Here is a 27,509-nt window from a genome sequence, read left to right as displayed (position 1 = left end):
TACTTTGTTATGGCAGCCCCGGCAAACTAATGTGTCAAATATTTCATCATTAAAATTGTTAAATAATTTTTAAAAATCCATAAGATAGGGGCCGGCCCAGTGGCGCAGCGGTTAAGTTCGCACGTTCTGCTTCTCTGCGGCCCGGGGTTCACCACCGATCTGTGGTGCAGACATGGCACTGCTTGGCACGCCATGCTGTGGCGGGCGTCCCACAAAAAAAGTAGAGGAAGATGGGCACCGATGTTAGCTCAGGGCCAGTCTTCCTCAGCAAAAAGAAGAGGATTGGCAGCAGATGTTAGCTCAGAGCTAATCTTCCTCAAAAAAAAAAATCCATAAGATAGTAGAAGAATACATATCAAATGTAACAATGGTTACTTCTGGAAGTGTGATTATGGTGGAATTTTCATTTTCTACATTTCCAAACACTTTATGTATTTTATAATGAATATATAATAGGTTTTTATTTGAGAGAGGGAAGAAAAGAAGAAAGAGAACATGGACATGACTTGTCCAAAATAACAATGAGTGAGCAGCAGAAAAAGAAAACCTCAATTACATTTACAATCGTTTTCCACCACTTCTCCATCTAACAGGGAAGTAAGCAGGTACGTGGTGTGGGACTTCCCAAAATGCTGCTTAAAAGGGAGTGAATGCCCTTTTGTCTCCCCTCCTTCCCCCTTCTGGTTGACTAGAATGCACTTGTGATGACTGCAGCTCCAGCAGCCATCTTGGGACAAAAGGTAATCTCAGCAACAGAAAGGATGCTCATCAGAGGAGAAAGGAGGAGTCTGTGTTTCTGACCACTCCAGCGAGCTACCTCTCAATTTCTTTTATGCGTGAGAATAAACTCTTACGTGTTTACACCAATATAAATAGGGCTTCTGATACTTGCAAATAAACCTAACTATAATTATTACAAAGAACTTCTTCAGTTGTTTGGTATTAGAGTTCATTAAATGCTACTGGGGAAAAAATAATTTTGAACAATCTTTAAAAAAATTGTTACAAAGTTGAGGGAATTCTTCACCCACAGCCTCCATTTTCTCTGAAGTGCAATGCATGATTATCTGGTGCAAAACAGGAGGGTTTGGGCAGCCTGAAGAGGCTGGTTAAAATGTTGGTATGGTTCCTGGGAAGAAGAGGAACAGGGACAGGCTGGTGGTGATTTTGAAAAGTACACGAAATTATGTTTTCTGTTATCAAAATTAAACCAAATCCCACTTCATTGTGTTGATGACACCTCAGTTCACTATCTGAATTGTTTATGTTATTAAAAAAAAAAAAAGATTCCGAGGCCCAAGTAGTATGGACAGCCTGCCTTGGCTGTAGGCCTATGCACGTCAGTATTTGAATGCCGGCTTTGCCTTGCCCAGTTACTTTGTTTGGGTCTCAGTTTCCCCATCTGTAAAAGGAGTAGTAAAACAACTGGGATTGTGACCAAAAAATAATGAAATTACATTTGTGAAAGTGCTTAACACTCAGTAAAAGCTGATATCCTTTCACTATTAATCCATTTCTACCTCAGATTAAGTCCCAGTATTTCTAGGCTTTACCATGGCAGGTCTAATAGCCCCAAGGAAGACATGTGGATCCCACTTGGGTTCGTTATGTTGTGCTTCAAAGATAGTCTTGCATAATTAATAATTACGGTTAGCCTCTATTGATTATTTACTATATGCCAGGCACATTTCATGTGTTTTCATTTAATCCTTCCCCCAAACCTTGAGAGATAGATGCTATTAATATAGTCATAAGGAAACCGGTGAGAGGTTCGGTAAATAGCCCAAGATTGCATTTACTTAGCAAAAGCAGGATTTGGATCTCAATGGTCAGGGTCCTGAGAAATAATAATTAATCATGATACTATGTTGCCTCAACAGCCAATAGTGCCTCCCCCAGGGGGTTAGAGAAGTGAGTCCTCAGTTAGTATGCAGCTCCCCTTTTTGAAATTTATAATTACTTCCTGTATGATTGTCTAGAAAATACACACAGAATGTGGTTCTTGCTCTCCAGGAGTGACCATTCCCCTTGTTACCCAAAAGTAGAGGGTTGAATTACCTCCCCTGAGACTGTCGATGAACCTGTTCTGATATACTGGCAGTTCCCACCTCACTTTTGTGTCTTCCTGGTTTCAGTGAATTTCATCATCCTGCTCCACAAACTCGAACAAAAGAAGAAGACCAGAGGGCTAGAATGCAGCCCTTGCTTCAGGAAAAATAACACAGCAAGCAAGGGACACCGGGCAGACCACTCCTTGATAACCTTAGAGACAGAATCATTCCCCAAGCTCTTTTCCACTGCTCAGAGCAGTACCTGGAACTAGTAGTCATTAAGAATCATTTGGGGAAAGCAGGTAAGAGTGATGCTAACCACAGTGCCTCTGTGGCAAGCACAATAACAGGCTTACCACCAAGTACAGTATCTGTCAGGTGTCCAATTTGCTTTTTCTTTCATGTAGGTTAAAGGAACCACAAAATGTAAGTCCTGACTTATAAGGAAAGATGGTTTAATGTTGTAGTGGATGTTCTGGAATGCTGCCAAGATCTTCTCTTTAAAACCAGGTACTCATACCCACAGCTGCTGAAAGTGCTGGTGGCTGATGGCTCACAGCTGAGCCTATCTCCCTCTGTAAATTGCCTTCTCCCAAAGGGAAATCCTTTAGGTTATGCCCCCTTCTTGCATGCAGCCTGCATGCAAAGACTGATCATTGCTGTGATAGAAGCGCCCGCCATCTTGTCTCAAGGTGGGACATCTGGGATAGGCCAATCCAACTCCAGATTTCCCTATAGCTGAGGCCTCTGTTGCAGGTGCAACCCAGTTCAACTTCTCCCTCTAACCCTGTTTCTTCACCCCCTCACAGGTGTTCTGTTCCCAAATATATCTGAAATTTGTCCATTCTCTCCATCTCTGTTGCCACCACATTCAATCAAGTCGTCAGTACTTCTCTTCTAAAAGGCTGCAGAATCTTCCTAATTGCTGTCTCCTCCACACTCATGTACTGCACACATCTGCCAGTGACCATTTTAAACAAAAATTGGAGTCACTTACCCTAATTCCTCCAACTGCTTCCCACCACACTTAGAATAAAACCCAAACTCCTTATAAGGGCTTGTAGGTCTTTCCAGTCTGTGCTCTCCATCCCTTATCCCTCCACCTTAGTTATTGCCTCTCTTCTCCTCAGGCCTTCACACAAGAATGACTGTCTCCAGCCTTTCCTTTTCCAACTTCTCCCCACCCCCCAGATTACTTAAAGGGAGTTTATCCCTATCTGAAACAGGTTACACTTGTTATTCTCCTTCAAAGCACCTTGGCTGTCCTCCATGTTACTGTACATATGTATATAATTACTGTACATATTTTCTCTATGCAAATACTGTATATATTCACTTGTGTGTCTCTTGTTAAAAATCTATCTATCCCCAAGATCCTTTATGTTCCATGAGAAACGAGAGCCTATCTGTACATTCACTACTCTGTCCCCAACACTTGGCTCAACCCTGGATATTATATAGTAGACGCTTAATAAATATTTGTTAAATGGATGAATATACTAGGCTGTGTGCTAACTGTCATGAGGGAACTGAAGATGAAACAGATACGGATCACGCATAAGAGGAACTTACCCTCTAGTAGGGGTGATATATTAGGAACATAAGTAACTACAAGGCAAGACAACTAACGTCACGGACATTCCACGAGTGCTGAGGAAGGGACATTACTTCTAGGCAGGGAAATCAGAAGAGACTCTGTGGAGGGAGCGTATTGTGCTGGGCGTTAGAAGGAGGGAGAACATACACAAAGGCACCAATCAGGGCAAGTGTAGGGCAAATGTGGATGAAGATGTGTTGATCCATTTAATCAGAGCTTGGATACATCAAGACAAAAGAGTAAGAGACAGGCTGGAAAAGAGAAGTGACACCAGATTGTCAAGGGCCTCATTTGCCAGGCTAGGAAATCTGGCTGTATTCTGGAGGCAGTGGTGGGAACAGCAATAACTCAAGTCAGCCTTTTATTTTCCTTTCATTTTTTTTTAACTCAGCCTTTTAAAACCTTAAAAAAATTTCAGATATACAGTAAAAGTAGAAATAATAGTAAAATAAACACCCATATATTTCTTACTGACATTCAATTAACATTTTGCCATATTTGCTTTATATATAGATACACAGATATACATAGTTATATAGATATAAATATGTGTGTGTGTGCATTTCAATGCATTACTTTTTCTTGGCTGGCTGTCTTTCATTCTTCCTTTCCTTTTCTGAGCCATTTTCAAGGAAATTACAGACATCATGACTCTTCACTCCTAAGCATTTCCCCAAATTTTAAAGATCTTTTCCTTCATATCCATCATCCTAATATTAAATTGAACAAATGTAATAACTGCCTAACAACATCATCTAATACTAGCCCATTTTCAAATTTCTCCATTTTGCCAAAAAATGTCTAGAAAGCTGGTTATTTTCTTTCAGAACCAGACTCCAATCAAGCATTTGGTTGTGTCTTTTAAAGTTTTGAAAAACTTAGATCACCCCCTGGCCCTTTTTTATGACATCAATTTTCCTTAATCTTTATGTCTTACCTGCTATAAGATCAATTGTCTTATAGAATGCCTTACATTCTTGATTTATCTGCTTGTCTCATGGGGATGTCGTTTAACTGGTTCCTCCAGCCCCTGTAAACTGGATGTTAGAGCTAGAGGCTTGATTGGATTCAGGTTCAACATTTTTGGTATGAAAACTTTGTAAACACTGCTGTATACTTGATCCTGCAGCACACCAGAGACCTGGTAAGAATGTTGGCCCAGGGTTAATGACCCTAAGTTGGATAACTGAGTGAAGGTGGGTTCAGCCAGATTGCCCCATTGTAAAAGCGTGTGTTTCTCCTTTGTGACTGGCAAATAATCTGAGGGATGGGTTTGGCAACACAATTTACATTTTTGTAGCTGTTTACAGTTTATCAAACACGTTCAAACGCATTTAATCACAACAGCATTCCTGTAAGGTTTTATTCCTATTTAACAGAAGTGAAAACTTAGGTTTGGAGTACTTAAATGACTTTCCCAAAGTCATAGAGCCCGTAAGTTGCAAAGGTAGGACTGAAGCATAAATGGATTCACTTTAGTTCAGCTTTAAAAAAAAGAAAAATCCCAAATAGCATCCATCTAACTACAGATTTTCAAAGTATATTCTCTCTCCAGAATTTAATAAGTATTTCTCTCCTTTTAAAAACGTTTTCTAAAAAAGGCTATTTTTCTTTATTTTCTTGATACTGGGAAGCACACTGCCAGGGAAAAGCAATTTGTTTTACACCAACAGCTATTTCTGTTGCCCGTCTAAACTGGCAAAATATAACAGGTGCCAGATTCCCCAAAGCTCTATTTGTAACAGCAGTTTACAACATCTAAATGTTAAATGAGTTACTGAATTTGTGATTTTCACAAATGTGTGAATAACGTCATTTACCAAAAATAACTGTTTTCTGCGCAAAGTAAAGCATACACATGTGCGCTTATGATGCTAAAACCAACAAGGGCCGTTAGGTGTGGAAGAGACACCGGTCGGAAGCACACATAAGTCAGGTCCTTGCGAATCTATTTTTTCCTCAAAATCAGGTCAGCAACTCGTGGAACAGAATTAGGAAAAGCATATGACAGTCTCGAATCAAGAGATATGGGATGTGGTGCGATGATCAGCAAACCAGGGAAGGGAATTAGGAGAATCCTAGATCCAGGAGGGAACTGGGGAAGCTATTTCTAGGGTCCCCAGGAATCCGGGCCTCTAGCTCAGAGCCAGCTGCCACAAGGAGGGGACTCAGGCAGGCGCTGACTGCTGAAAGTCACTCTTCCTAACAAGAAACTATGGAGGTCCTAACTCAGAAGAAGCGACTCCAACTCAGCGCCTACATCAAAAAACGTTCTTGAGAAGTCGACCAGCTTTTGCCTACCACCAAGCTCCCCCAAGCAGGAAGCAGGTAGGCATGCCCCCCCAAGCGCTGTTCTCGGATTTTATTGGCTGCCCCGGCCTGCCCCTCTCTCAAAACGTTTCTTTCACTGGTCAGCATTGCCAAGTTCCTTCTTCCACAGACGATGTCTGGAACCAATCATCTCCAAGCACCGCCCTGTCTCTCCGCCGACATGTGAGTGACATGCATGTCAGCCAATAAGAAATAAAAGTGGGGCTGTGCAACAAGACTCCTCCCCTTTTTCCTCAACTCGTTCGGTAAATGGTGGAAAAGGTTGAGCAGCTGATACCAACCACCAATCCGTCAGGGCGGAAGAGGAAGGATGCGAAGGGAGCTGGGAGGGGGTGACGTGGCAGTGACGGGATCATAAACTGAAATGAATGGCGGAAATACTAGCCAATCGGCGACCAAACTGGCCGGGCACTCTGCATTCTCGAGTCTTCCCTGAGCGCGGGGACCTTCGGGAAAGTACCAATGGGCTTGTACGTGAGTCTGATTGGCCTTCATCTGAACCAATCGACGGCATGGCTGGCAGACGCGTCCCACCCCGGACTCTCACTGGGCGGTGTGGAATGACAGGCCCGAGAGAAATGCCAATGTCCTAGGGGTCTCCTGCAAGTGACACTCCACGGCGCCAATTGACTCCTTTCTTCCTGGCCGCCGAGCCCTCCTCCCCGCGGCGGGCCTGGCGGGGCGGGGACGCTGCGCGGCCGCGGCTGATGCGCTAGCCGTGTGGGGCTCTCCAGGCGGCGACGGCGGCCCTCGTAGGCGGTTTCGGTCCTGTATCTCGGGGCGGCGGCGACTCATGGCGGCGACGGAGCTGAGAGGAGTGGTGGGGCCGGGCCCGGCAGCCATTGGAGCTCCGGGCGGCGGCGGCACCGGTCCCCCAGTGGGGGGAGGCGGCGGTGGCGGCCGCGGAGACTCGGGGCCAGGCTCTGGGGGCGCGCCCGGCACGGTGGCCGCGGTGGCTGCGGGCGGCCCGGGCCCCGGGGCCGGAGGAGTGGCGGCTGCGGGCCAGGCCCCTGCGCCGCCGGCGGGGGGCTCGGGCGCCGGGGGTTCGGGCTCGGCTCGAGAGGGCTGGCTCTTCAAATGGACCAATTACATCAAAGGCTACCAGCGGCGGTGGTTCGTGCTGAGCAACGGGCTCCTGAGCTACTACAGGTAACTGCTTCCGGGGCGCCGTCCCCCACCGCAGCCCACAGTCCCCGCGCCGTCACCCTCTGGAGCCGGCAGCGCAGCCAAGGTCGCCCCAGGCCCCTTTTCGTCACCCGCGCGCACTGACAGCCCGCGACACCAGCCCACCATCACGAAAGTGAACGCTCCAGACCTACCCCTCCACCTGCGTTACCCACCCCCGGTGCCATGCCTTCCCCTCGGTCCCTGGCCTTTCCGATTGTTTGGAGAGCATCTACTCTTCCATTGTGTTCCCACCAGCACATCGGTGCAATGATTAGTTCTGCAAGGAAGGCGCTGTCGTAGGTGTTAAGGGGCACATGGAAGAGAGCAAAGCCCAGGCATTGCTCCCAAGGAACTTAGAGGAAAAGTCCCACGGCTTAGCTGTCTTTTGTGCCCGGTCTCCAAAATTCAAGGTTATTAGCAGCCCTTGATATACCCGCCTTTGCTGTCTCCACATTCAGGCACAAGGACACCACGCACACAGTGGCCTCGGTGTCTGTCCCCTGTCTTCCTTATCTCCCCAAGACTTGCTCTGCTTTCGCCTTCTGGACAGCCCAGAATGGAGATGTGCCCTCCAGGGCTGCTTTTATTTTTGCTTGCCCCACCTCCTCCCGTGGGAATGGTGAAGTGTTCTCTCCGATATTTCTGGGGTCTCTCGGGTTAGTTAGGTGTAAGTTTTATTAAAAGAAGAATCCACGTGTTGGGTATGATTACTTCTGTTCCGCACTGTTTGCTTTGGAATGTGTAATATATGTTTATGGTGACTCACAGTCTTGCCATAACATAGCATGCTTTTGGCTACTTATGTTGCGATAGGTAGAGGGGTGAGGATATGGATTTGGGGACGGGACATAAACGTTTTCTGAGGGCTGGAACAGCTTAGATAGATACTTTACATACAGTAAATCAACCCTGTGATTTAGGAGCTAATCCCATCTTACTGATGGGGAAACAGACTTAGCTTGGGCAACTTTCCCAACGTCTTGAGAAGTCAGGATTTAAAACTAGTTCTGTGCACACCAACATAACCTACAACCCAGGTAAGTGTTACATGAATCAGTCAGATGCAGAGATAATTACTTAATCTCTAGCACGTAAGTTTATAGATCATGGTTACTATGTGTATTTTATACACAATGTATAAAAGTCTTGTTTAAGGGAGACTTTGCTTAATATAATGGCATTTCTAATTGAAATCTTTTTATAAAGACCATCCTATTTCGAACTCAAAACAATGTTGTTAAGAGCAGCTCCCTCTGTATTTCTTTTCCTCTGCCAGTAGTCACTCTGCCACTCGGGAGTTAGGGTGAACAAGCCTCTTTTCCATCAACTCCATTGTATTGGCTCTTAGAGAATTTTGAGGGAAGTTGGAGGTTGTTGAAATAGCAACATTCTTATCTGGGTCTCTAACAGTGGCAAATGGCCTTAGATAGTGTGTCCTCACTGCTTGAGTGACATTAATTGCCAACACTTGTGTATATCATTTGCATTATATTCAGAATTAGTTTTAATTTTAACCCTTTCTAATTACTCAGCCAGGGCTATCAGTTTAAGGTTAGATGACAAACCTAAAATTTTAGTTTGCCTCAGATTTTTTCCCCTGCTCAGGTTCATGTTTTCCTGTTACATTGACCATCATTCTAATGTTCGGTTGACTCATATCCTAACTCGACTTGTAAATCACTATTAACACTGATTCCCCATTTTCAAAAGTTGTGTATCAGCCGCAGGCCTTAATGTGTGGTCGTTTTTCCTCATCCAAGTTCTTATCATATCTACTTTCCGGGCCAGTTGATTCTTTGATGAGTACCAGTCTTGATCAATATTGATCTTGGTTGAACATTAATAACTTATATGTCGCTGTGTCTTCAAGTACTTGTAACCACTTTTGACTTCTGTCTTACAAGAGCTAGTGTTACCTGTCCGACTACAGATAAAACTCTTTCCAAAACATACTAAACCACATATTGGGAAATATGCCATAGGCCTGGCCTTGCCAGCTAAGATGGTCCCACCCACAAACCAACCAACAGGATCCAGAGTTATCAATTCTATGCACATCCCTCAAAATTACTTTGAAGTACTGCCTACCAACTGTCTTGGTAGTTTTTCTTGCCAACAGGGTTCTTCAGGTCCCCGTCTCCCTAGAGTTAATTAGCCAAGTTGTTATTCCTCCTGCTTTTCATGCCTCCAAAACCTGTCATCTCCTATATATGACCTTTTTTTACAAAGCACTGTTTTCTTTTTAACTGACATCATGTACTTCCTAGACCCACCCGCTGATGAACTGTCCTAATAGACTTTGGCAAGCTGCTTCTGTCTTTTTACCTATCCTGTTCTTCCTTTCATTCACACTTACACAGATGTCCTGATACTTAAAACCGTATGTAGAATGCCAGCTCTCCCAGACACATCGTGACAGGCCCATAGTATTAGTTTTCCTGGCTAGCTTCTAGAGATTGAGTTACTATTTTGGCTGGCCTTTTTAGGGACGAACTTTCTAGCCAGAAAATACCACCTAATACTGTAGTGCCTCAAGAACTTATCTTGCACCCTGAAAACCAAGTCTTTCCAGCTTCTGCACTAATCATTTATAACCATCGGTGTAGCTGCTCGAACCCAAGAGCTCTGAGGTCAAGCCTGCCTTGCTCCAAAGTTCTTTGGTATTTTTAAAACTGCTATAGACTTTATGTGATTTGAGAAACTTCTGTAGTTCATGAAGATGACGCAGGCAGAAGAGATTCCTAGGAAGTGGTTTGTTAAAAGGACCAACACATTGTGAGGAATGTGGTAGAAGGTCCAAGTGGCACCTTTGGAGTCGAAAGGAGGGGTGAGTCGGCCTGTCAGCTGTGAGTCTGTAATTCTGCCTGCATTATTCATAATGTAAGCTGAAGCTTGGGGGCAGGGGAGGGGAGGTAAGAATAGAAAAAAACAGGGATTCACGTTACAGTGTGGCAGGTGCAGGGGATGGAAAATGGCCCAGTCCACTGAGACCCCCTGGCCATCCCATACTGCTCATTCGTGCATTTGAGGAAGAAAAACTAGTTTCATGTGACAGACTGAACAATAGCAAATCTGTCTTCCTAAGCACAGTAAACAGACTTTCTGAAACATACCAAATCTTAGTTTCTGGAGATGGAGTATGTGTCACTTCTGGCATGCAGGAATTCTGGACGTGCCAGGTGCATTTGGCTGCTTGGCTCCAGCAAAAGGGAAATGGCTCTGCTTTGCACTGTGGCAGTTGGCAAGGGACTTTGACCTCTTTATGTTCCAAGTTGGTCATGGAGAACTGTGGTCTCAACACACAGGTCCCTGGGCATAACCAGCGGGTGGCAGGGAAATTAGCACGACTTGTGCTGCACACTCAGTTGTGCAAGCAGCTTGATATTTTTTGTGAAGTCTCTTGTAGCTTGTTGTCATCAAGAAGTGCTATAAAGTTCAAAAGTTAGTCTATTAATAGAACTGTCAGTCAGTAGAGATGGGGAAAATTTTTACACGCAGTCCTCTGAGAACAGATTTGCTGAATCTTTCCTAGCTATTAATAGGATGGCTTAGGAGTTCCCACCAATAGAGGTCTGTGGACCTTAGGAAAGAACATATTCCAGCAAGATTATACCACCTTTTTCTTTTATGATTATTCTTTCTTTACTCCCACAGAAAGTTAGTTATTCCTATTTCATATCATTTGAGCTGTACTCAATATTTAATGGTCTAAATATCTACGTGTGCCTTAAACTTCTGCAGTATAATTCTATGCATAATGCGACACTTCTCATTTGGGCTGAGTTACAGTTAGGGGGTGGGTTGTGCAGTATATGTAAAATGGAACTATTTTTTCTCTTACAGAATGAGATTGTTTTACGAAATTCTGTTGCATGAATTTATAAAGCACTATTTTACAATTACAACTTGCAAAATACAGAGTAATTCCTGACTGCAAAGGGGCACGAGGGAACTTGTTGGGGCGATGGAAATGTTCTATATCTCGATTGTGGAGGTAGTTCCACAGTTGTATACCTTTATCTCAACTCATTGAATTGTACTCTTAAAATTGCTGAATTAATATTGTATGTAGTTATGCTTCAGTGAAGCCTATTTTGAAAAAGCTGAGAGTGAGAGGAACAGCAGAGCAATAATTCTGACTCGGAAACAACACTTAGACGCTGTGAAAGGAAATCCCTACCGATTGTTTCTTGAATTTTAGGAAACCATTTGAGGGAAATATTAGAACTTGCTGATTCCTAAGACGACTGTATTTTCAAAAGGCTTAGAGTTTTGAAAAGAAATGGAATGTGGTGAAGGAGAAACCACTCATAAGCTTTCTACTTAGCTTGTCTTTGTCTCATTGTTGCAGGTCAAAGGCAGAAATGAGACACACCTGCCGTGGTACCATCAACCTCGCCACAGCTAACATCACCGTGGAGGACTCCTGCAACTTCATCATTTCCAATGGAGGTGCTCAGACCTACCATCTGAAGGCGAGCTCAGAAGTGGAGCGGCAGCGCTGGGTGACGGCCCTGGAGCTGGCCAAGGCCAAGGCTGTGAAGATGCTGGCAGAATCGGGTAGGGAGCAAAGAACACCATGCCTGGGGAACTTTTTCTCTTCCTCTCTTATGCACAAATCTTATTTTATGCCTCATTGTCATTCGATTATCAGGTCTCTCCTGGATGTCTCAGGCTTCTCCTCATCATGCAGTATTTCTCCTAGAGTGGCGGTTCTCAACTGGGGGCATTTCTGCCCCACAGTCCCATTTGGCAATGTCTGGAGACGTTTTTGTTGTCACAGCTGAGGTGTAGTGGTGCTACTGGCATCTAGTGAGTAGAGGCCAGGGATGCTGCTAAACTTCCTACAGTGCACAGGAGAGTCCACAACAAAGAATTATCTGACCCCAATGTCAGTAGTGCTGAGGTTGAGAAACTTTATCCTAGAGGCATAACGATTGTCCTTCTGGCATTTAATGCCAATTGACTACATTAAAAATTTGAGAAGTAGCTATTTTAATGCTAGGTCAGTCTTAGGATTATTACAACTCACAGTTTGGACCTATCCTTTTTTCTTTTCTGCTGGCATCATCTTACTTAAGTATTTGTTAGTTGAGTTGAAACAAAATTCTCATAGACTGCCGAAAACGTTATATGTGATGTTTTCTAATATTTTCATTTTACTATATTTTAAATCTTATTTCACTTTTAGTTTCATTAAAAGAGAAATCAATATTGTTTTGATTTTTCTTCAAGGAAAATGGTAGGGTTTCCCCCGACAGGTGTTGATCGTTGAGTTACACTGAGCTTGTTCACTGAGAGCTGACCGAGGTGGGCACCTGCTGACTTCTTTTCATCTCTGATTTTCTTATCCCCTGTCACTTCTCATGCTGTATTTAGTATGTATTAAGCAATGTAAGGAAAATTCAGTGCTTTATAAGGTTTTTTGGGAACAGATTATAAGGGCATGTCTTTCCTTATTTCTCCTGTAGTAGTGCTGATGTTAGCTCCCCCAAAGGAAGTGACACTGCTAGAAAAACACTCTGCAGTTACAAAGTGTTAAGTACAAAACTGGTGGCAAGAGCTACAAGATAGCTCTCTACTTGACTTGTTATTGGAGAATCTTTTAACAGAAGACCTTGCATGACTTTCACTGCAGTAGTGGCTTTAGTGTTAGATGAGCTCATCATGAAGTCCCTGAGCTCTCCTCCAGAAAAGATGAATGAACGAGTCTTTTGGTGACGTAGACTTTGTTTACAGAGAGCTGGACTATGATTCTCAACCCATTTCATACAGGGCCTGCCAATCTTCCAACAGATGATAATGGATTTGTGGTAATAATCCACTTGAACTGGATTGGAACCCTCAAGCTAGAGTTAAAAGGCTCATTAATTCATTCCCAATCCCAAGAGCCACGAGCTTCTCCATCCTGTCCTCTAGGTCATTGGTTCTTAAATTTCAGCATACATCGGAATTTCCTGGGCAGCTTCTTTGAAATCCAGATTCCTGCACCTTGCCTCACATCAGCCAAATCAAAGTTTCTGAGATGGGGCAGACACTTTGCACCTTTAAGAAGAACCCCAGGGTCAGAGGTGGTCAAAAGGTTCAAAACTTCCAGTTATAAGATAAATACATCCTGAGGATGTAATGTACAACATGATAACTATAGTTAACACCGCTGTATGATATATTTGAAAGTTGCTAAGAGAGTAGATTGTAAAAGTTCTCATTACAAGGGAAGAAAGTGGGGTTTTTTGGTATCTATATGAGATGATGGATGTTAACTAAACTTACTGTGGTAGTCATTTCACAATATGTGTAAGTAAAGTCGCTATCCTATACACCTTAAACTTACACAGTGCTGTATGTCAATTATAGCTCAATAAAACTGGAAGGGAAAAAATCATGAGCAAAAGAAATGCTTATTATTGTATGCCTCAGGAAAAAAAACAGAAGAACCACCACCCCAGGTTGTTATGATACAGGTGGGCCATGGACCACACTGTAGACAGATCCTCTGGTGCTGGCAAGCTCTCGGTCAGAGTGCGCAGCGTGAGGAGTGTTGTTTTGGCTGTGAGCAGAGGCACTTGGGTTCTGATTCTCGGTCCTGGGCCTAGAGGCATATAACTCACCTTTTCACCCCTGTAGATGAGTCAGGAGATGAAGAATCTGTCTCACAAACTGACAAGACTGAGCTGCAGAATACCCTCCGGACCCTTTCCAGCAAAGTGGAGGACCTGAGCACGTGCAACGACCTGATAGCCAAGCACGGCACAGCGCTGCAGCGCTCCCTCAGTGAGCTGGAGTCCCTGAGGTTGCCTGCTGAGAGCAACGAGAAGATCAAACAGGTCAACGAACGGGCCACGCTCTTTCGGATAACATCCAATGCCATGATCAATGTAAGTGCAGATGGTGTCCAAGTTGCTTTTTGGTTCTTTTCCCTCTTCAAAATGTAATTCTCCCCAAATGCTGGAAAACTGTAATTGATAAAGCACGGAACATTAGGTCCTGCTTCACTGCTCAAGAGATTTAAGTTACGTTGTTACATGAAATAGAACAGGCTGCACAGATGGAATGACTTTCATGCCCTGCTCAAGTGGTCAGGAGGACACTGCTCCAGCTTGGGAATGAGTTGGGGGTCCAGAGTTCAGCCCTGCGTCTTCTGCAATCAGCAGGACATCTGTTGGTGATGTTAATTGCGTCCCTTAAACTCTCTGGGTTGTGGTTTTATTTATTTATTTTATATATATATAAATAACTTTATCTGTTGGAACTAGAAGGTCTCCGTGGGTCCTTTCCACTGTCATGATCTTTGAGCTTTAAATCGGAGTCTTACCCCTGCTTTGCTAGTGCATTCTAGCGTACAGTGTGGTAAGTGGGGCTGGATCAAGTACTAGTTAGAACCTTATAATACTAGTTCTTCCTGTCTTTAGTTCTTGATTTCAGAGGTGATTCTGGATGATAAGACAAAATACTCAGTTATGGGCATTTTTCTTTTAAAAAGAAGGGGCCAGTGCTTCTGCCTCCTACCTCAGGTGGCTGTTTTTGGTTTGTGGCATACTTCAGCTGTGTGGGTACAAGGCTGTAGGTAAGCCCAAGGCACCAGTGGTGTTACTGATGTATTTCAGATACTGGGTGATACGTATGAAATGAACACGTGCTTTAAACAATGCTGGTTTTCTTCTACTGGTGACTGATTCTCACCTGGCAGATTGTTTTAATTAGCTTCCACCTAAGAACACTAGAGGATGTTTCACAAGGCAAGTGACAAGAGTGCTCTGAAAAAAGGCTTATGCAGGGTTTTTCTCCTGTCTAATTCAATGGGATGAAATTACTTCTCTGGAGCCAGATTTTCCCTTGTTTAGGGAGTGATAATAAGATGTCTGCTTAGAACCAGTTTCGTTCACTTGGCTGCTTGGGGATCAAAGGTCTTTTCCTGTAACCAAGGGAAATTTGGTTTTTCTCATTCAAAACTTCCTTGTTACTTAATAGAAAGTTGTGATAACCTTCTTTTCACATCATTTTCTGAAGTGTTGTACTCTTTCTTCAGTGCTCTGATTCACACAAGGTTTTGTGTTAGTGCCACGGAGGGGATTCTGACTCCTAGTGACCCTGTGTACAGCAGAGTGGAACTCTGCCTGGTCTTTTTGCGCCATCCTCTCACCTTCTGGTGCTCTATAAGACAGTGCTCTGCTGCTGTTCACATGGTTTTCATGGCCAGTTTTTCCAGAACTGGGTGACCCTACTGATATTTGAAATCAATATCAATATGCTTTCAGTATCAGAGCACCTTGCAGCTACCACAGTATGACAACTGACAGACGGGTGGTGTGGTTCCCTGCGCTGGGAAGCAAACCCGGGCTGCGACAGTGAGAGCGCTGAATCTTAACCACTAGGCCACCAGGGCAGGCTTCACACAAGGTAGAAGAGACAAAGTATTTTGTCCTCTTAAGGACTGCAAGAAGATCAGCTGTCTCCCGGGACCATTCTGCAAGTCAGCACTGATGCTTGTGTTTCTGATATCTAGTCATGTGCTCTTTTTCCAAACTGTCTCACTTCTTAGTGACCATGTGCTTGTTTTTCTGGTTCTCTTGAGATAATGAAAACCTCATAAATCTTACAGGTCGATTAATCAGTAGTATATATGTTTTTTTAATTATTTTTTTCATTTTATAAGATTGGCACCTGAGCTAATATCTGTTGCTAATCTTTTTTTTTCTTCTTCTTCCCCCCAAAGCACTCCAGTACATAGTTGTATATTCTAGTTGTAGGTCCTTCTGGCTCTGCTGTGTGGGCTGCTGCCTCAGCATCGCTTGATGAGTGGTGCTAGGTCCGTGCCCAGGATCCAAACTGGCGAAATCCTGGGCTGGCGAAGTGGAGTGCGTGAATTAACCACTCAGCTACTGGGCTGGCCCTTAAATATACTTTTTATGTAGAACAACTCAGGGCACAGTGGTCTGCTGATAGTGAATGTTCCCTTTTATCCATGTCAGGTGAACACCCTGCTCTATGACAATTTTTTTCCTGCTCTAATGAGAAAAATGTGTTAAATAAAACACCTCTTGATTTAAAACTTCTCATAAAATTGAAACTTGGGTTTAGACTTTTCTCTTGAAAATATGCTCATCTTTGTTCCTCGGGGCAGTTCTTCGTCCCCAAGTTCTAAGTGTCCAGAGTTTGTGTCAGAGGGAGTGATCCCTTGGCACTCGGAGATGAGTTCTGTTTTCTCATTCTCTTCTGCCCTGGTCTACTGCCTGTGCCCCTTTCATAACCTCTTATTGCTTGAAATGTATTTTTTATCCCTGTGTTGTTTCGTTTGTACCATCGAGGTGATGATGGCAAGGTGTGATACGCATCTTGAAAATTAACATGCTAGTGCATCACATCTCTAAACGGGCAAAGATATATCAAAGGAAGGATACATTTCACTCAATTTCTCGGTTGCTTAGGACATAGCCTTTACTACCAAAGTAATCTAAACAGGGGTGTGAATTTGACCTTGTCAGTGGATCCGTTTGCCAGTGCAGCAAACATCTATTGAGACCATCTGTGTTCTAGACACTGTGCTAAGGAATGTAAAACAATTCAAGTGTGGTCCCTGCCCTCAGGGAGATTACTCTCCAGTCAGGGGACAGAGAAGTAACAGATCGCTATGGAGTGTGCTAAGTGCCGTGACAGAATGAGCACAGGCTGTTGTGCCACAGTACACTGCAAGTGTTTAGCTCAGACTGGGAGGCTTAGAGAAGGTGACACTTCAACTAAGTTCTGAAAGACCAGAGAGAGTCTTCCTATGAAAAAGGGCAATATAGAGCTTGGGGCCCTGGGGTCCACCTGCCTCGGTTAACTATCTGTATAACTATGTCTGTATATCTGGGACTACCTGCTTCCTTGGTGACCTCAGTTCCTTTTCCGTAAATGGTGATGATACTAGTAGCTGCTCACAGGATTGTTGAAAGGCTTTTATTAGATAATTGATGCAAAGTGTTTGGCAAAGTGCCTGACATACAATTGTCTCACTGAATTTTAGTTATGATCAATATTATTAAAAGGAAGTGAGGGCGAATTGTTGATCCAGTTAGAGGTATGGTATATGCGGATCTCTCCCTCTCTCCCAAGGTCTGGGCACTGCTGGTAATTAACTATTAGCAAAGAAGGAGCTAGAGATGAGGCTGGAGAGGAATTAAGTGTGGGGGAGGGGTGCAGATCATATTAAATGGGCTTGGTAATAGTGGATTAGAAGAGGATAAGACTGATTGATGCAGGCTTAACGATAATAGCTAACACCTTATTGAGTGCTTACTGTAAGCCCGATAGGGTTCTGAGTGCTTTACATGTAAAGCAACAATTCTTGAGGTTGTTACCATAGTTATTCTTTGTTTACAGATGAGGAAGAGGAAGCACAGAGGGATTAAATAACTTGCTGAAAATTCCATAGCTAGATAGTGAGATGGAGCTGTGATTTGAGCCCCAACAATCCAGCTCCACAGTCTGTACTCCGTACTGCCTCTGAGTATGGACGATGAAAAGATGTGCACAGATTCCAGAACTATTAAGGAAGAATATTCTATATTAATTATATATTATGGATAATAATATATTATGTATTATATTATTAAGGACTTGATAATTGGATGTGGGGAGGGAAGACAAACTAAGAATCGGGAATGTCTCTTATCTTTCTGGTTTGGCCAGGTAGAAGGGCCCTGCGTCTGTTCTTGGGCTGGGGAACACCAAAGGGAGAAGCAGAGTCAGAAAGAGAACGTAGTTCAATTTGGGACCCACTGATTTTGAGATTGCTTTGAGCCATTGAATAGGCAATTGGATATTCTGGCCTGAAGCTCCATGAGTGCAGAGCTAGAATTACTGATTTAGTAATTAGCCTATAGGCAAAGGTGGAGGCCATGGGAGTAGATATTCTGTTTACCTTTTAGTTTCTCTATGGCACGGCATAGACTTTTAAGTTTCATTGCTTTCTTCCTTCATTTATTTATTAAGCAAACTTTATCAGGCTTCTACTATGTATAAAGCAACTAAGTTAGGAACTGGAGATACATACATGAATAAGCTATAAACTGTGTCTTCACATTGCTCATAATCCATCTGGAGAGACAGGAAACCAGTCACGATACTGCTGTGAATGGTGTAAAATAGAAGTATGTGCAATGTGCTATGGAAATGTAGAGAAGAGGCTGGCTGCTTATGAGATTGAGGGGGAAGTGTCACAGAGTAACATTTGCCATAGGTCTTCAAGAATGAAAAGGACTTGGCCCAGTAGACAGAGGGAGGAGGAGAGGGCATTCTAGGTAGAAGGAGCAGCATATGCTGTGGTAGGCAGGCCTGAAAGAAATCTGTGTGTTCATGAAATGGTGAGCAGTTCAGTGTGGCTCCATGGTAGGTGCAGGGGTAGGTCCAGCTGCCCGGAGAGGAGGATGCAAGGCAGGGGGTGGCCATACTGTGGTGGGACCTTTATGTTCATAACCAGTAGTTAGGATTTGGTCCTAATATTGGTGGGGAGCCAGTGAAGGGGCTGATAAGATCAGATTTGTGTTTTGTCTCTAGATCACTTCTTTGATTCCCCAGGTAGGCTTCTAATTTTTAAGGTCAGTTGTTTCTCTTAGTGACCAAAATAAAAACAAATCGTTTCCCCATATTTGGTGTAATTCAGTGCAGATTCTCTGTCCTGTGTCTGCATTCCTCAGTTTTAGGTGACTTGAGTTTACTAAAGAATTTATTACCCTGTGCTCTTCTTTAGCTTTCTTTCAGTCACAGATTTTTTCTTTTGATGCACTCCACATAGCCACCCTTTATGATGTCTCCACAAATACTTTGTCTGGGCCTACTGTTCACTTGGCATTTATCTGGTCCTCATGACCAGGAAAATATAAAAGAACCGTGACAACCACATTCAATTTTTTTTTTCTGGGGTTGACTTTGATTGCATCACAGAGCTGGCTGTCCCTGACACTGTGGAATAACAGGGCAAGTCTTTCCTTGTAATTTACCAGTTAGAGTCCCCAGAATAAGGTTACTTAAGGGGCTTACAGACAGCTGAGGGGAATCTCTGACCAGCTGAGTTGATGTGACACATATTAACTCTCTCTATACAGGCCTGCAGAGATTTCCTCATGTTAGCCCAGACCCATAGTAAAAAGTGGCAGAAGTCTCTACAGTATGAAAGAGACCAGCGCATCCGACTGGAAGAGACCCTTGAGCAGCTGGCGAAGCAGCATAATCACCTGGAGAGAGCCTTCCGAGGGGCCACGGTGCTGCCGGCAAACACTCCTGGCAGTGCTGGTTCTGGTAAAGGTGAGATGCGCGGTTCTTGGGTGGCCACTTCTGATACGGGCAGGTGGTTTTCTGCAATTGATAGAAGAACTCCACGTTCTCCAAAATCAGTGACTCACATCAAATGGAATTGGGGCTGTTTATTTCTTCTGGCTTTTCACTGCTTTCTACCATTTGTTGCTATGTGTGTGGTTAGTATTTCCAAGATCCTGCTGGGCCAGGTTTTGGTAAATAAAGCCAGAGTAAACGAATGAGGCTTTTCTCCTTATAGATCAGTGCTGCTCTGGCAAAGGAGACATGAGTGATGAGGATGATGAGAATGAATTTTTTGATGCTCCTGAGATCATCACCATGCCTGAAAATTTGGGCCATAAGTAAGTTATCCTTGACTCTGGGAAAAAATGAACATATCTGACCATCGAAAGGTTAGAAATGTATCAGTGAGAGCATCGTAGCTGTTTATGTTTACTGAGTTCTGGAATCTTTTCCTTAAGTAAGTAGAAAACTGTCAGCTTTTTTCCGTGAACAAGTTCTCCAGAGATGTTTAAATTCATACATATTCTCTTCTAAAAGTTGTCATTTGATCGCTCATTAATAAATTTGTGCAGTGTGCTTAGCATTCTGCTTTGTAAAGACTTGGCAAGGACCAAATTCAAGTTCCGACCTTTGCTCTAATTCGTATCCACTTCCCATCCGAGTAGACGTACTGGCAGCAACATCAGTGGAGCCAGCAGTGACATCAGCCTTGATGAACAGGTGACTCTTTTTTGAGACTTATCGGGAGTGAGGGACTTGGATGTGATTCCCAGGGATTTGCCTGTACAGCGCTAAGAGAAACAGAAAATACTGATTTTTTTAGCATGGGAGAAGGGAAGTTTATAAATACCGGGTTTTCTGTTCTTTGTGGATGATTGAATGGCTTCGTTTTTGCTCCTAGTACAAGCATCAGCTGGAAGAGACCAAGAAGGAAAAGAGAACTAGAATACCATACAAGCCAAACTATAGCCTCAATTTATGGAGCATCATGAAGAACTGCATTGGAAAAGAACTCTCTAAGATCCCCATGCCGGTGAGGTTCTTGCATGCCCAGGCTGCTGCCAGGGGACCCTCTCAGGCCTCAGTGGGACCAGTGCTGCCATGACAGCCCCACCCACGTGTGTGGCAGTTTGTGGCATGGTCTTTGTTACCCTCAGAGTCATAAATTATCCCTTAAAATTGGCTGCTTTAATTTTGTCTGTGGATCTGGTATGTTTCCAGATCACCTAGAATCAAATGCACTTGTTAATAACAGTTATTTATGAGCAAATTCCTATGCTAGATGTGCTATGGGCATTCAAATACAATATAATTTCTGTTTTCAAAAAGCATGTAGTTTAAAGGAGACGGACATGAGAACAGATAGAAAATGTTTTCTGTGGTAGTGTTATGGGAAGTCCTATAGATACGAAGGTTTGGGGAGCACAGAAGCAAAAGCACTTCTTCCCCACCAGGAAGATGAGGGCCATCTCCACGGAGAAGATGGCATTGGGGCTGACCTCCTGGCCTCCAGTCGCACCCTCTTCCAGTTTGTCCCTACTGTTGTCCAAAGTGATCTTTTTAAAATTGAGAATGTAGACATGTCACTGCCCAGCTTAAAATTCTTTACTCGATCCTTACTGCTTTGAAGGTAGTCCACATCCTTTAGTGGGCTTGATACTTCCTCCCCGTGGAAAAGGCTCCGCCCACGCACATCCGGGTTCTAGTCATTGGGAGTTACCTTCCGGTGCTCAGAGGGATCTTGTTGTCTTTTCCTTCAGGGCGTTTGCACACACTGCTCCTTCTGCCTGAACTTTCATCAACTCCCCACCTACCCTTGCCACTTTTCTTTGTCATGGCTAACACTCTTTTCTTCAGGATTCAGCTATAGTACTATCTCTTTCAGCACACCTTCACCCGTGCGTCCAGTCACGGTGAGATCTCTCTCTCTCCCCTGTGTTCCAGAACATTGTTTATGTCGGGGCAGTGGATGGCACTTGCTCGTTCATTGCACAAGCATTTACTGAGTGCCTACTGTCTCCCTGGTGTGGTAGCAGTGTATCAGGTATAGGTTCAATGTAAAGACACAAATCCAGAATATATTGGTTTAAACCAGAGGTCAGCAAACTGTGGGCCTCAGGCCAAAACTGGGTACTGTCTGTGCCGCCCACACACTAAGAGTAGTTTCTATATTTTTAAATAGTTGAAAAAAATCAAAAGAGGATAATATTTTGTGACATGAAAATTATATGAAATTTAGAGGTAGTGTCTGTAAAGTTTTATTGGAACGCAGTGACACTCATTCATTTATCTGTTGTCTGTGGCTACTTTCATCCTACATCGGCAGTGTTGAGTAGTTGTGACAGAGGCCAGTTGGCCCTCAAAGCCTACATATTTACTATCTAGCCTTTTACAGAAAAAGCTGGCCAACCCTGCCTTAAACAAATGTTAGCTTAACTCATTCTCATGCTAAAGTCCAGAAGTAGGTGGCCCAGGGCTGGTATGGTTCTCCACAGTGTCAGGACCAGGCTACTTTCTAGCCTAAGTCTCTACTGCCTGTGGTCTCAATTCCTAGGTCTAAAGTGGCTGCTCCAGCTTGGCCCATCAGGGTCTCGTTCCAGTCGGCAGGAAGAAGGAAAGAGAAGGGCATACTCTCTATCTTTTAAGAGTACTTCCTGGAAATTGCATAAACCATTTTCACTTCAATCCGTATACCCAGAACTTAGTTATATGTCCACAGCTAGCTGGAGAAGAGGGTGGAAATGAAGACTTCCATTCTGGGTGGCATGGCCTAGTTAAAAATTTGCGGTTCTACTACTTGTAGAAGAAGGAAAAGATGGAAAGTGGGGCATGGCTACAGATTCTGCCCACAGCCAGGTACTTGGCTTGCTTACAGACGTAAAGAAAGCATTCTCTTACCCTCTTGGGGCTTATGGACCATTGTGTGGTTTCGGCCTCACCACAGACTACGTTCCTCATGGGTAGAGACTGTCTTGTTGGTCTTTATATCCTTGATGCTTAGCCAGTGTCTGGCACTTATATACCATTCAGCAAACATTGAAGTCATTAATTAACTGGGTCTTGGCAAACAAAGAAATTTATATGTAAATATGTAGTATTTTTGTTAGAAAAATGTTGACCTCAAGCCAAGACGAGAACATGAATAAGCACACTGGAGAAACAAAATAATTGACGCACTGGGAGGCTAAAAAGAAGCCCCACTTGCCTGGGGCCTTGAAGGAAGTGGTGGGAAGGCGGGCTGGAAAGGCTGGTCATTGCAGCCTCAGAAATGCAGTTCCTGCTTAGAAATAGCTTCTGAGTCAAGGTGACCTCTCCCTCCTCCTTTACCATTAGTTTCTTGTTGACATGGCCGCTAGGAATGTGCAACCCTGTACCTGTTTGCCTGCAGATCTAGTCTTTGCCCTTCCCCTGCTCTGTGTCGTGTCACAGGAGGACTGATCCCTCTAGGCTGTGTTCCTCAGGCTTCCGTGTCTGCTGGCGTCTGGTCGGGCTCCACCAGTGCAACGTACCAGTAGGAGTTTGGAGCAGGGAGGAAGGGAGAGACCCCAGGGTACCTCCTCCCTACCCTGTGTTCTCTCGGGCAGTGCTTTGGCAGCAGCTGTGTGGCTCAAGTTTTCACTGGACAGGCCCCGCTGAGGCTTTAGCTTCTGCCAGAAACCTCTGGCCTCGGGGCTGCATTAATGCCCCTCCTTCCCTTTGTCCCTCCAGCCTACCAGTGGTTATGGCCACCTGCTGTTGCTAATCTCTAGGTTGTCTTTTTTGGCTGCCCAACTCTCTGTCAGCTGTATAACTAATTCCCTGCTTCCTTCCACTTTAAATTCTCAGATTTATTTGTTTCCCTATTAGGTCTCTGAGTGATAAAATAACCAATATGAAAAGCTTGGCACTTTCAGAGAAACTATGGTCCCTGGATCAGTTGTTGTGGCCCAGGGCTCTGTGTGTATGAAAAGTAGTGATAGCTTCAGGATGCACTGGTTCTAGTCCCAGGCAGTGCTGACACATCTTGTAGCCACCCGTGGAGGGCACTGCCTGTTCCCAGTGTTCCTCACAATGTACGGAAGTGTTACTTCACGTTGCCTGAAATTCTGCCAGTGAGAGATGTTATTGGCATAGTTAATAAGCACCCTCTTTAAAAAGACTCTTGAGGGTTCAAGTTTTATCAGCCTGTTGCCCCTCAGTGTGCATTTTTCTTACCATGCTGCTTTTCTCTCAGTGTGGAGAAGATGGTTTTGGAGTGTGGCACACTTTTTCAGTTGAGATGGGGTAGGAGTGTTCTGATGTTGGTCCTGTGGTCTTCGTTCATTGGGAAATTTCCACAGAGAAATGCTTGGTATATTTCTCAGAGAAAAAGCATTCTCTTGTATATTATTTTTAGAAATGTATAAATGCATAGAAACAAACATGAAATAATGGTTATCTTTGGGTGATGGCATTTCAAGTAAATTTTTTCCTTTATACGTTGTTTTCAAGGTTTGTCATAGTGAAAATTATAAGGTATTTCATAATTGGGAGGACAGTAAATATTAGAGTAGTATGTGGCTCAGAGATTGGTGGGTAGGAGGTTGGACAAAATGCAGAAAAAGAGGTGGGACCATAGGAAAGAAAAGTGTTTTTGTTTGTTTTTTTTAACTGAAATTTTGCTTTAGGCTATCTCCATTCAAAAGAAAGGCAGTTTTTTCCTTCCTTCCTCTGTTCTCTGGACTCAGACTTGTGAGTTCAGGCTTGTTGAGCTATATTGCTGATTAAATAAGCTTTATGGGCTAGCCTGGGAACCTAACCTCTTCTTAGAGTATTTTTTTTTTCATGTTTTTTTCTATTTCATTTTTTATTGAGGTTATGATAGTTTACAACCTTGTGAAATTTCAGTTGTACGTTATTATTTGTCAGTCATATTACAGGTGCACCACTTCACCCCTTGTGCCCATCCTCCCAACCACCCTTTCCCCTGGTAACCACTAATCTGTTCTTAGAGTAATTTTTTAAGTAGTAAAGTCATCTTGAATTCCAAACAGTCAGCTTAGAAGCTAACATTTTCTTTTTCAGAGGGAGGGTGGGGACAGGAGACAGTATCTCTTGTGTTCTCTTCTCTACACCCAGTGGGCAATATAGGGTCTGGGACACATGAGGGCTCCGTAAATGTTTGTGGAATGAATAACTGCATACACAAATGAATGGACAACTTCTCCCCGACAGAATGCACACATGCACACACACATACACACTTCATCCTGCAGTTGAGTACCGTCAGTTGGCTCTAAAACTAGAAAGGTAGAAACACTCACAGCCCCTTCTCAGCCCCATCACCAGCACTCCAGCTCCAGAAACACAACTGTCCAGCCTCAGGAAGACATCAACATCCTGGCCTGACGCAGAACTGTGAACTGATGCTTAGCACTCTTCTGGTCCAGGAGTGGAAGCTAACTTGTGTAATGTGTCTTTTTCACTAGTCCAGATGGGCCTGTACTTATCACTTACTACCCCTTCTTTCCTCCCTCAAGAATGTTAAATAGTTAGCTTCCTCTCTGGGTATACTTGTGCTAAAATACATTTCCTCTTTTATTCATTCATTCCATATCTATTCAATGACAGTCTCCTCTAGGCTGGGCACTGATGGTTCTTAGATATGCAGCGGTGAACAGAAGAGGCACGGTTCCCATCCCAAAGAGCTTACAGTTATTGAAATAAATGAAAATGGTGATTTCTGCTACTCACTTACGTGAACGGTTGACCAGAGAGAAGGAGTTGCTTTCACGTCAGATCTTAGAGCTGCTCTACTGAGCAAAAGGCCTCTTCTCTTCCAGTGATTTGCTTTATCATCTCGATATGGTTCTCCACCTGCAGAAAAATTAAACTGTCTCTTATAGATGTGTGGGCCAAGTTTTTAAATCTGTTCTTTTCCTGACAGGTGAACTTTAATGAGCCCTTATCCATGCTTCAGCGCCTTACTGAAGATCTGGAATACCATGAGCTGTTAGACCGAGCTGCAAAATGTGAGAACTCTCTAGAACAGCTCTGTTATGTTGCAGCTTTCACCGTGTCCTCCTATTCCACTACTGTCTTCCGTACCAGCAAGCCATTCAACCCACTCCTTGGGGAGACCTTTGAGCTGGACCGATTAGAGGAGAATGGGTACCGATCCCTCTGTGAGCAGGTAAGGGAGCTTCGGGACTGTGATGTGTTTCCTTTTGGAAGAAAGGGATGATTTCTTGGTTGATCCTCCTGGGTGTCACATTTGCAGAAATTCCAGTCCCTGTCATCCCAGACTGCCTTCTTTTCCTTCAGGGCTGCAACACTGGAGGCTGTACTGTTGTGGGTGTAAATATGTCCTGTGAATTTTGGGTGTTTATCACCAAGAAATAGGCAGTATCTTTCCCTTCTCCTTTCCTCCTTTTTAATTTGAACCACTGATTTCTTCAAGGTGAGTCATCATCCCCCTGCTGCCGCGCACCATGCTGAGTCCAAAAATGGCTGGACATTGCGTCAGGAAATCAAAATCACCAGCAAGTTTCGAGGCAAATACCTCTCCATTATGCCCCTCGGTAAGGCCACCATCTTTGTAAGAATTAGTGCTCCAGGAGTGAGAGATTTTCTGGCATGATAGAGGAGGTCACTGGTGTAGGAGTCAGGAGATTGGAGGTCTGATTTGGGCTCTGAACATTACTAGTTAGCTTTCTGGAGGTCGTTTAATTCTCAGCTATCGAATGAGTGAGGAGGCACAAGACTCTTTAAGGACCCACCCAGCCATAAATTCTTTGTGTTCTTAGCTATATTTAATGCGTCATTAAGTACTATTTTAGAATATAAATTCTAGCATGCATTTTTTAAACTTTATCTCTTAACTGGTGTTTCCCCTGTTATCCTAGCAATCAGGTTCTCTGTATAAATCAGAACTCTCGTGACTGTAAGATCAGGTTTCTCAGCTAGCCCGTCCCCCTTCTCCTCTCCTTCCTCCCCTCTCTTCCTCTACCCGATGGGTTAGGTATCATTTATGTAATGGCTGAACTCCAGGTAAGATGAAACTTTATTTTAAAAGATCTTACTGGATTACAAGTTAATTTTGCACCATGATCAAAAGATCACCCCTGGGAATAAAATCCTAATATGCAGTGTTGGAAGGTCTATACTTTAGGGAAAATGAGATTATTCAGAAAGTGGATTAGAGATTCTTGATGCTCTTTTGAACAAGAGCAGCCACATTTGACCATGTGTGTACTGAAGAGTGAATGCTGGTCTACAGCAAAAGAAACAAAGCAGAGAGAGAGAAACCAAGTACCTCCCTAGAGACAGGGCAGACGGGAGCTGCCTGAGCTCTTGATGACTTCCATTTCCTGCTTCTAGTCTTTCATGAGGCCTAGCTGCAGTGCTTGGTTATTGCAGTATAGTCTTCTTCTTTAATAAATTCTCCTTGCTCTCAGAAACACAAAATGTAGCAAGTATAGTACAAACTAAAAATTAGCCCCCCAAAAATCAAGAATGTTTGTAATGTATTAAGAGAAACTGGAGTGTTAACGCTATCACTTAAATGAAGAGAAGACTAGGTGATTTTGGTCTCGATCTTTACTGAGGACCTTTAAAAACGTCCTAATTGCTTAACTGTCTTTGAAGCAAATAATTTTAGAAATATTAGGTTGAGTAGTAGTTGCCTGGGATGTCCACACCTCATCTGCAGAACTGGGATGTCAGTGGTCATACTGCCCGACGACTTTCACCCATGGGGAAGAGTTTCAGGGGCCCCCTGGGGATCTCTAAAGGGATGGATTATATTTAATTCTAAGGAGAGTTGTATACATTTAAAAAATAGCGATAAACCTAACTCAACAATGATGTGCTGTACATTTTCTCTATACTTCGACTAGAATGATTGAATTCTGTATCTATGTAGAATTTTATATTTCTATCTATAATTCTTTGAGGGGTGAATAACTATTTGAACATGATATAAGTGGGGGATCTAATTTTTTGGAGTTAAAAAATATCTTTGATAGGATTCCATTCCTGTGATTGTTTAGGAGTCGGGTCACCAGGATGTGCTGTGTTAAGTGCCTCCGTATGTTAGATACTAA

General features: G+C 43.6%; 1 protein-coding gene across 1 annotated transcript in view; it reads left to right on the top strand.

Annotated features, from left to right (window-relative positions):
• Positions 1-6,511: 6,511 nt before the first annotated feature.
• OSBP (oxysterol binding protein) overlaps positions 6,512-27,509 on the top strand; it is a 32,622-nt gene continuing 11,624 nt past the window's right edge. The window contains exons 1-9 of the mRNA XM_070564001.1: positions 6,512-7,128; positions 11,498-11,706; positions 13,774-14,024; positions 19,233-19,431; positions 19,682-19,784; positions 20,112-20,166; positions 20,348-20,479; positions 25,352-25,597; positions 25,865-25,985. Coding sequence (XP_070420102.1) covers positions 6,773-7,128; positions 11,498-11,706; positions 13,774-14,024; positions 19,233-19,431; positions 19,682-19,784; positions 20,112-20,166; positions 20,348-20,479; positions 25,352-25,597; positions 25,865-25,985 — 1,672 coding nt within the window. The 5' untranslated portion in view covers positions 6,512-6,772. The remainder of the gene's footprint in view (positions 7,129-11,497; positions 11,707-13,773; positions 14,025-19,232; positions 19,432-19,681; positions 19,785-20,111; positions 20,167-20,347; positions 20,480-25,351; positions 25,598-25,864; positions 25,986-27,509) is intronic.

The sequence above is a fragment of the Equus przewalskii genome, chromosome 11 (genome assembly GCF_037783145.1).
Source record: "Equus przewalskii isolate Varuska chromosome 11, EquPr2, whole genome shotgun sequence".
Classification (NCBI taxonomy): domain Eukaryota; kingdom Metazoa; phylum Chordata; class Mammalia; order Perissodactyla; family Equidae; genus Equus; species Equus przewalskii.
This window is presented reverse-complemented; position numbering and strand designations above follow the sequence as displayed.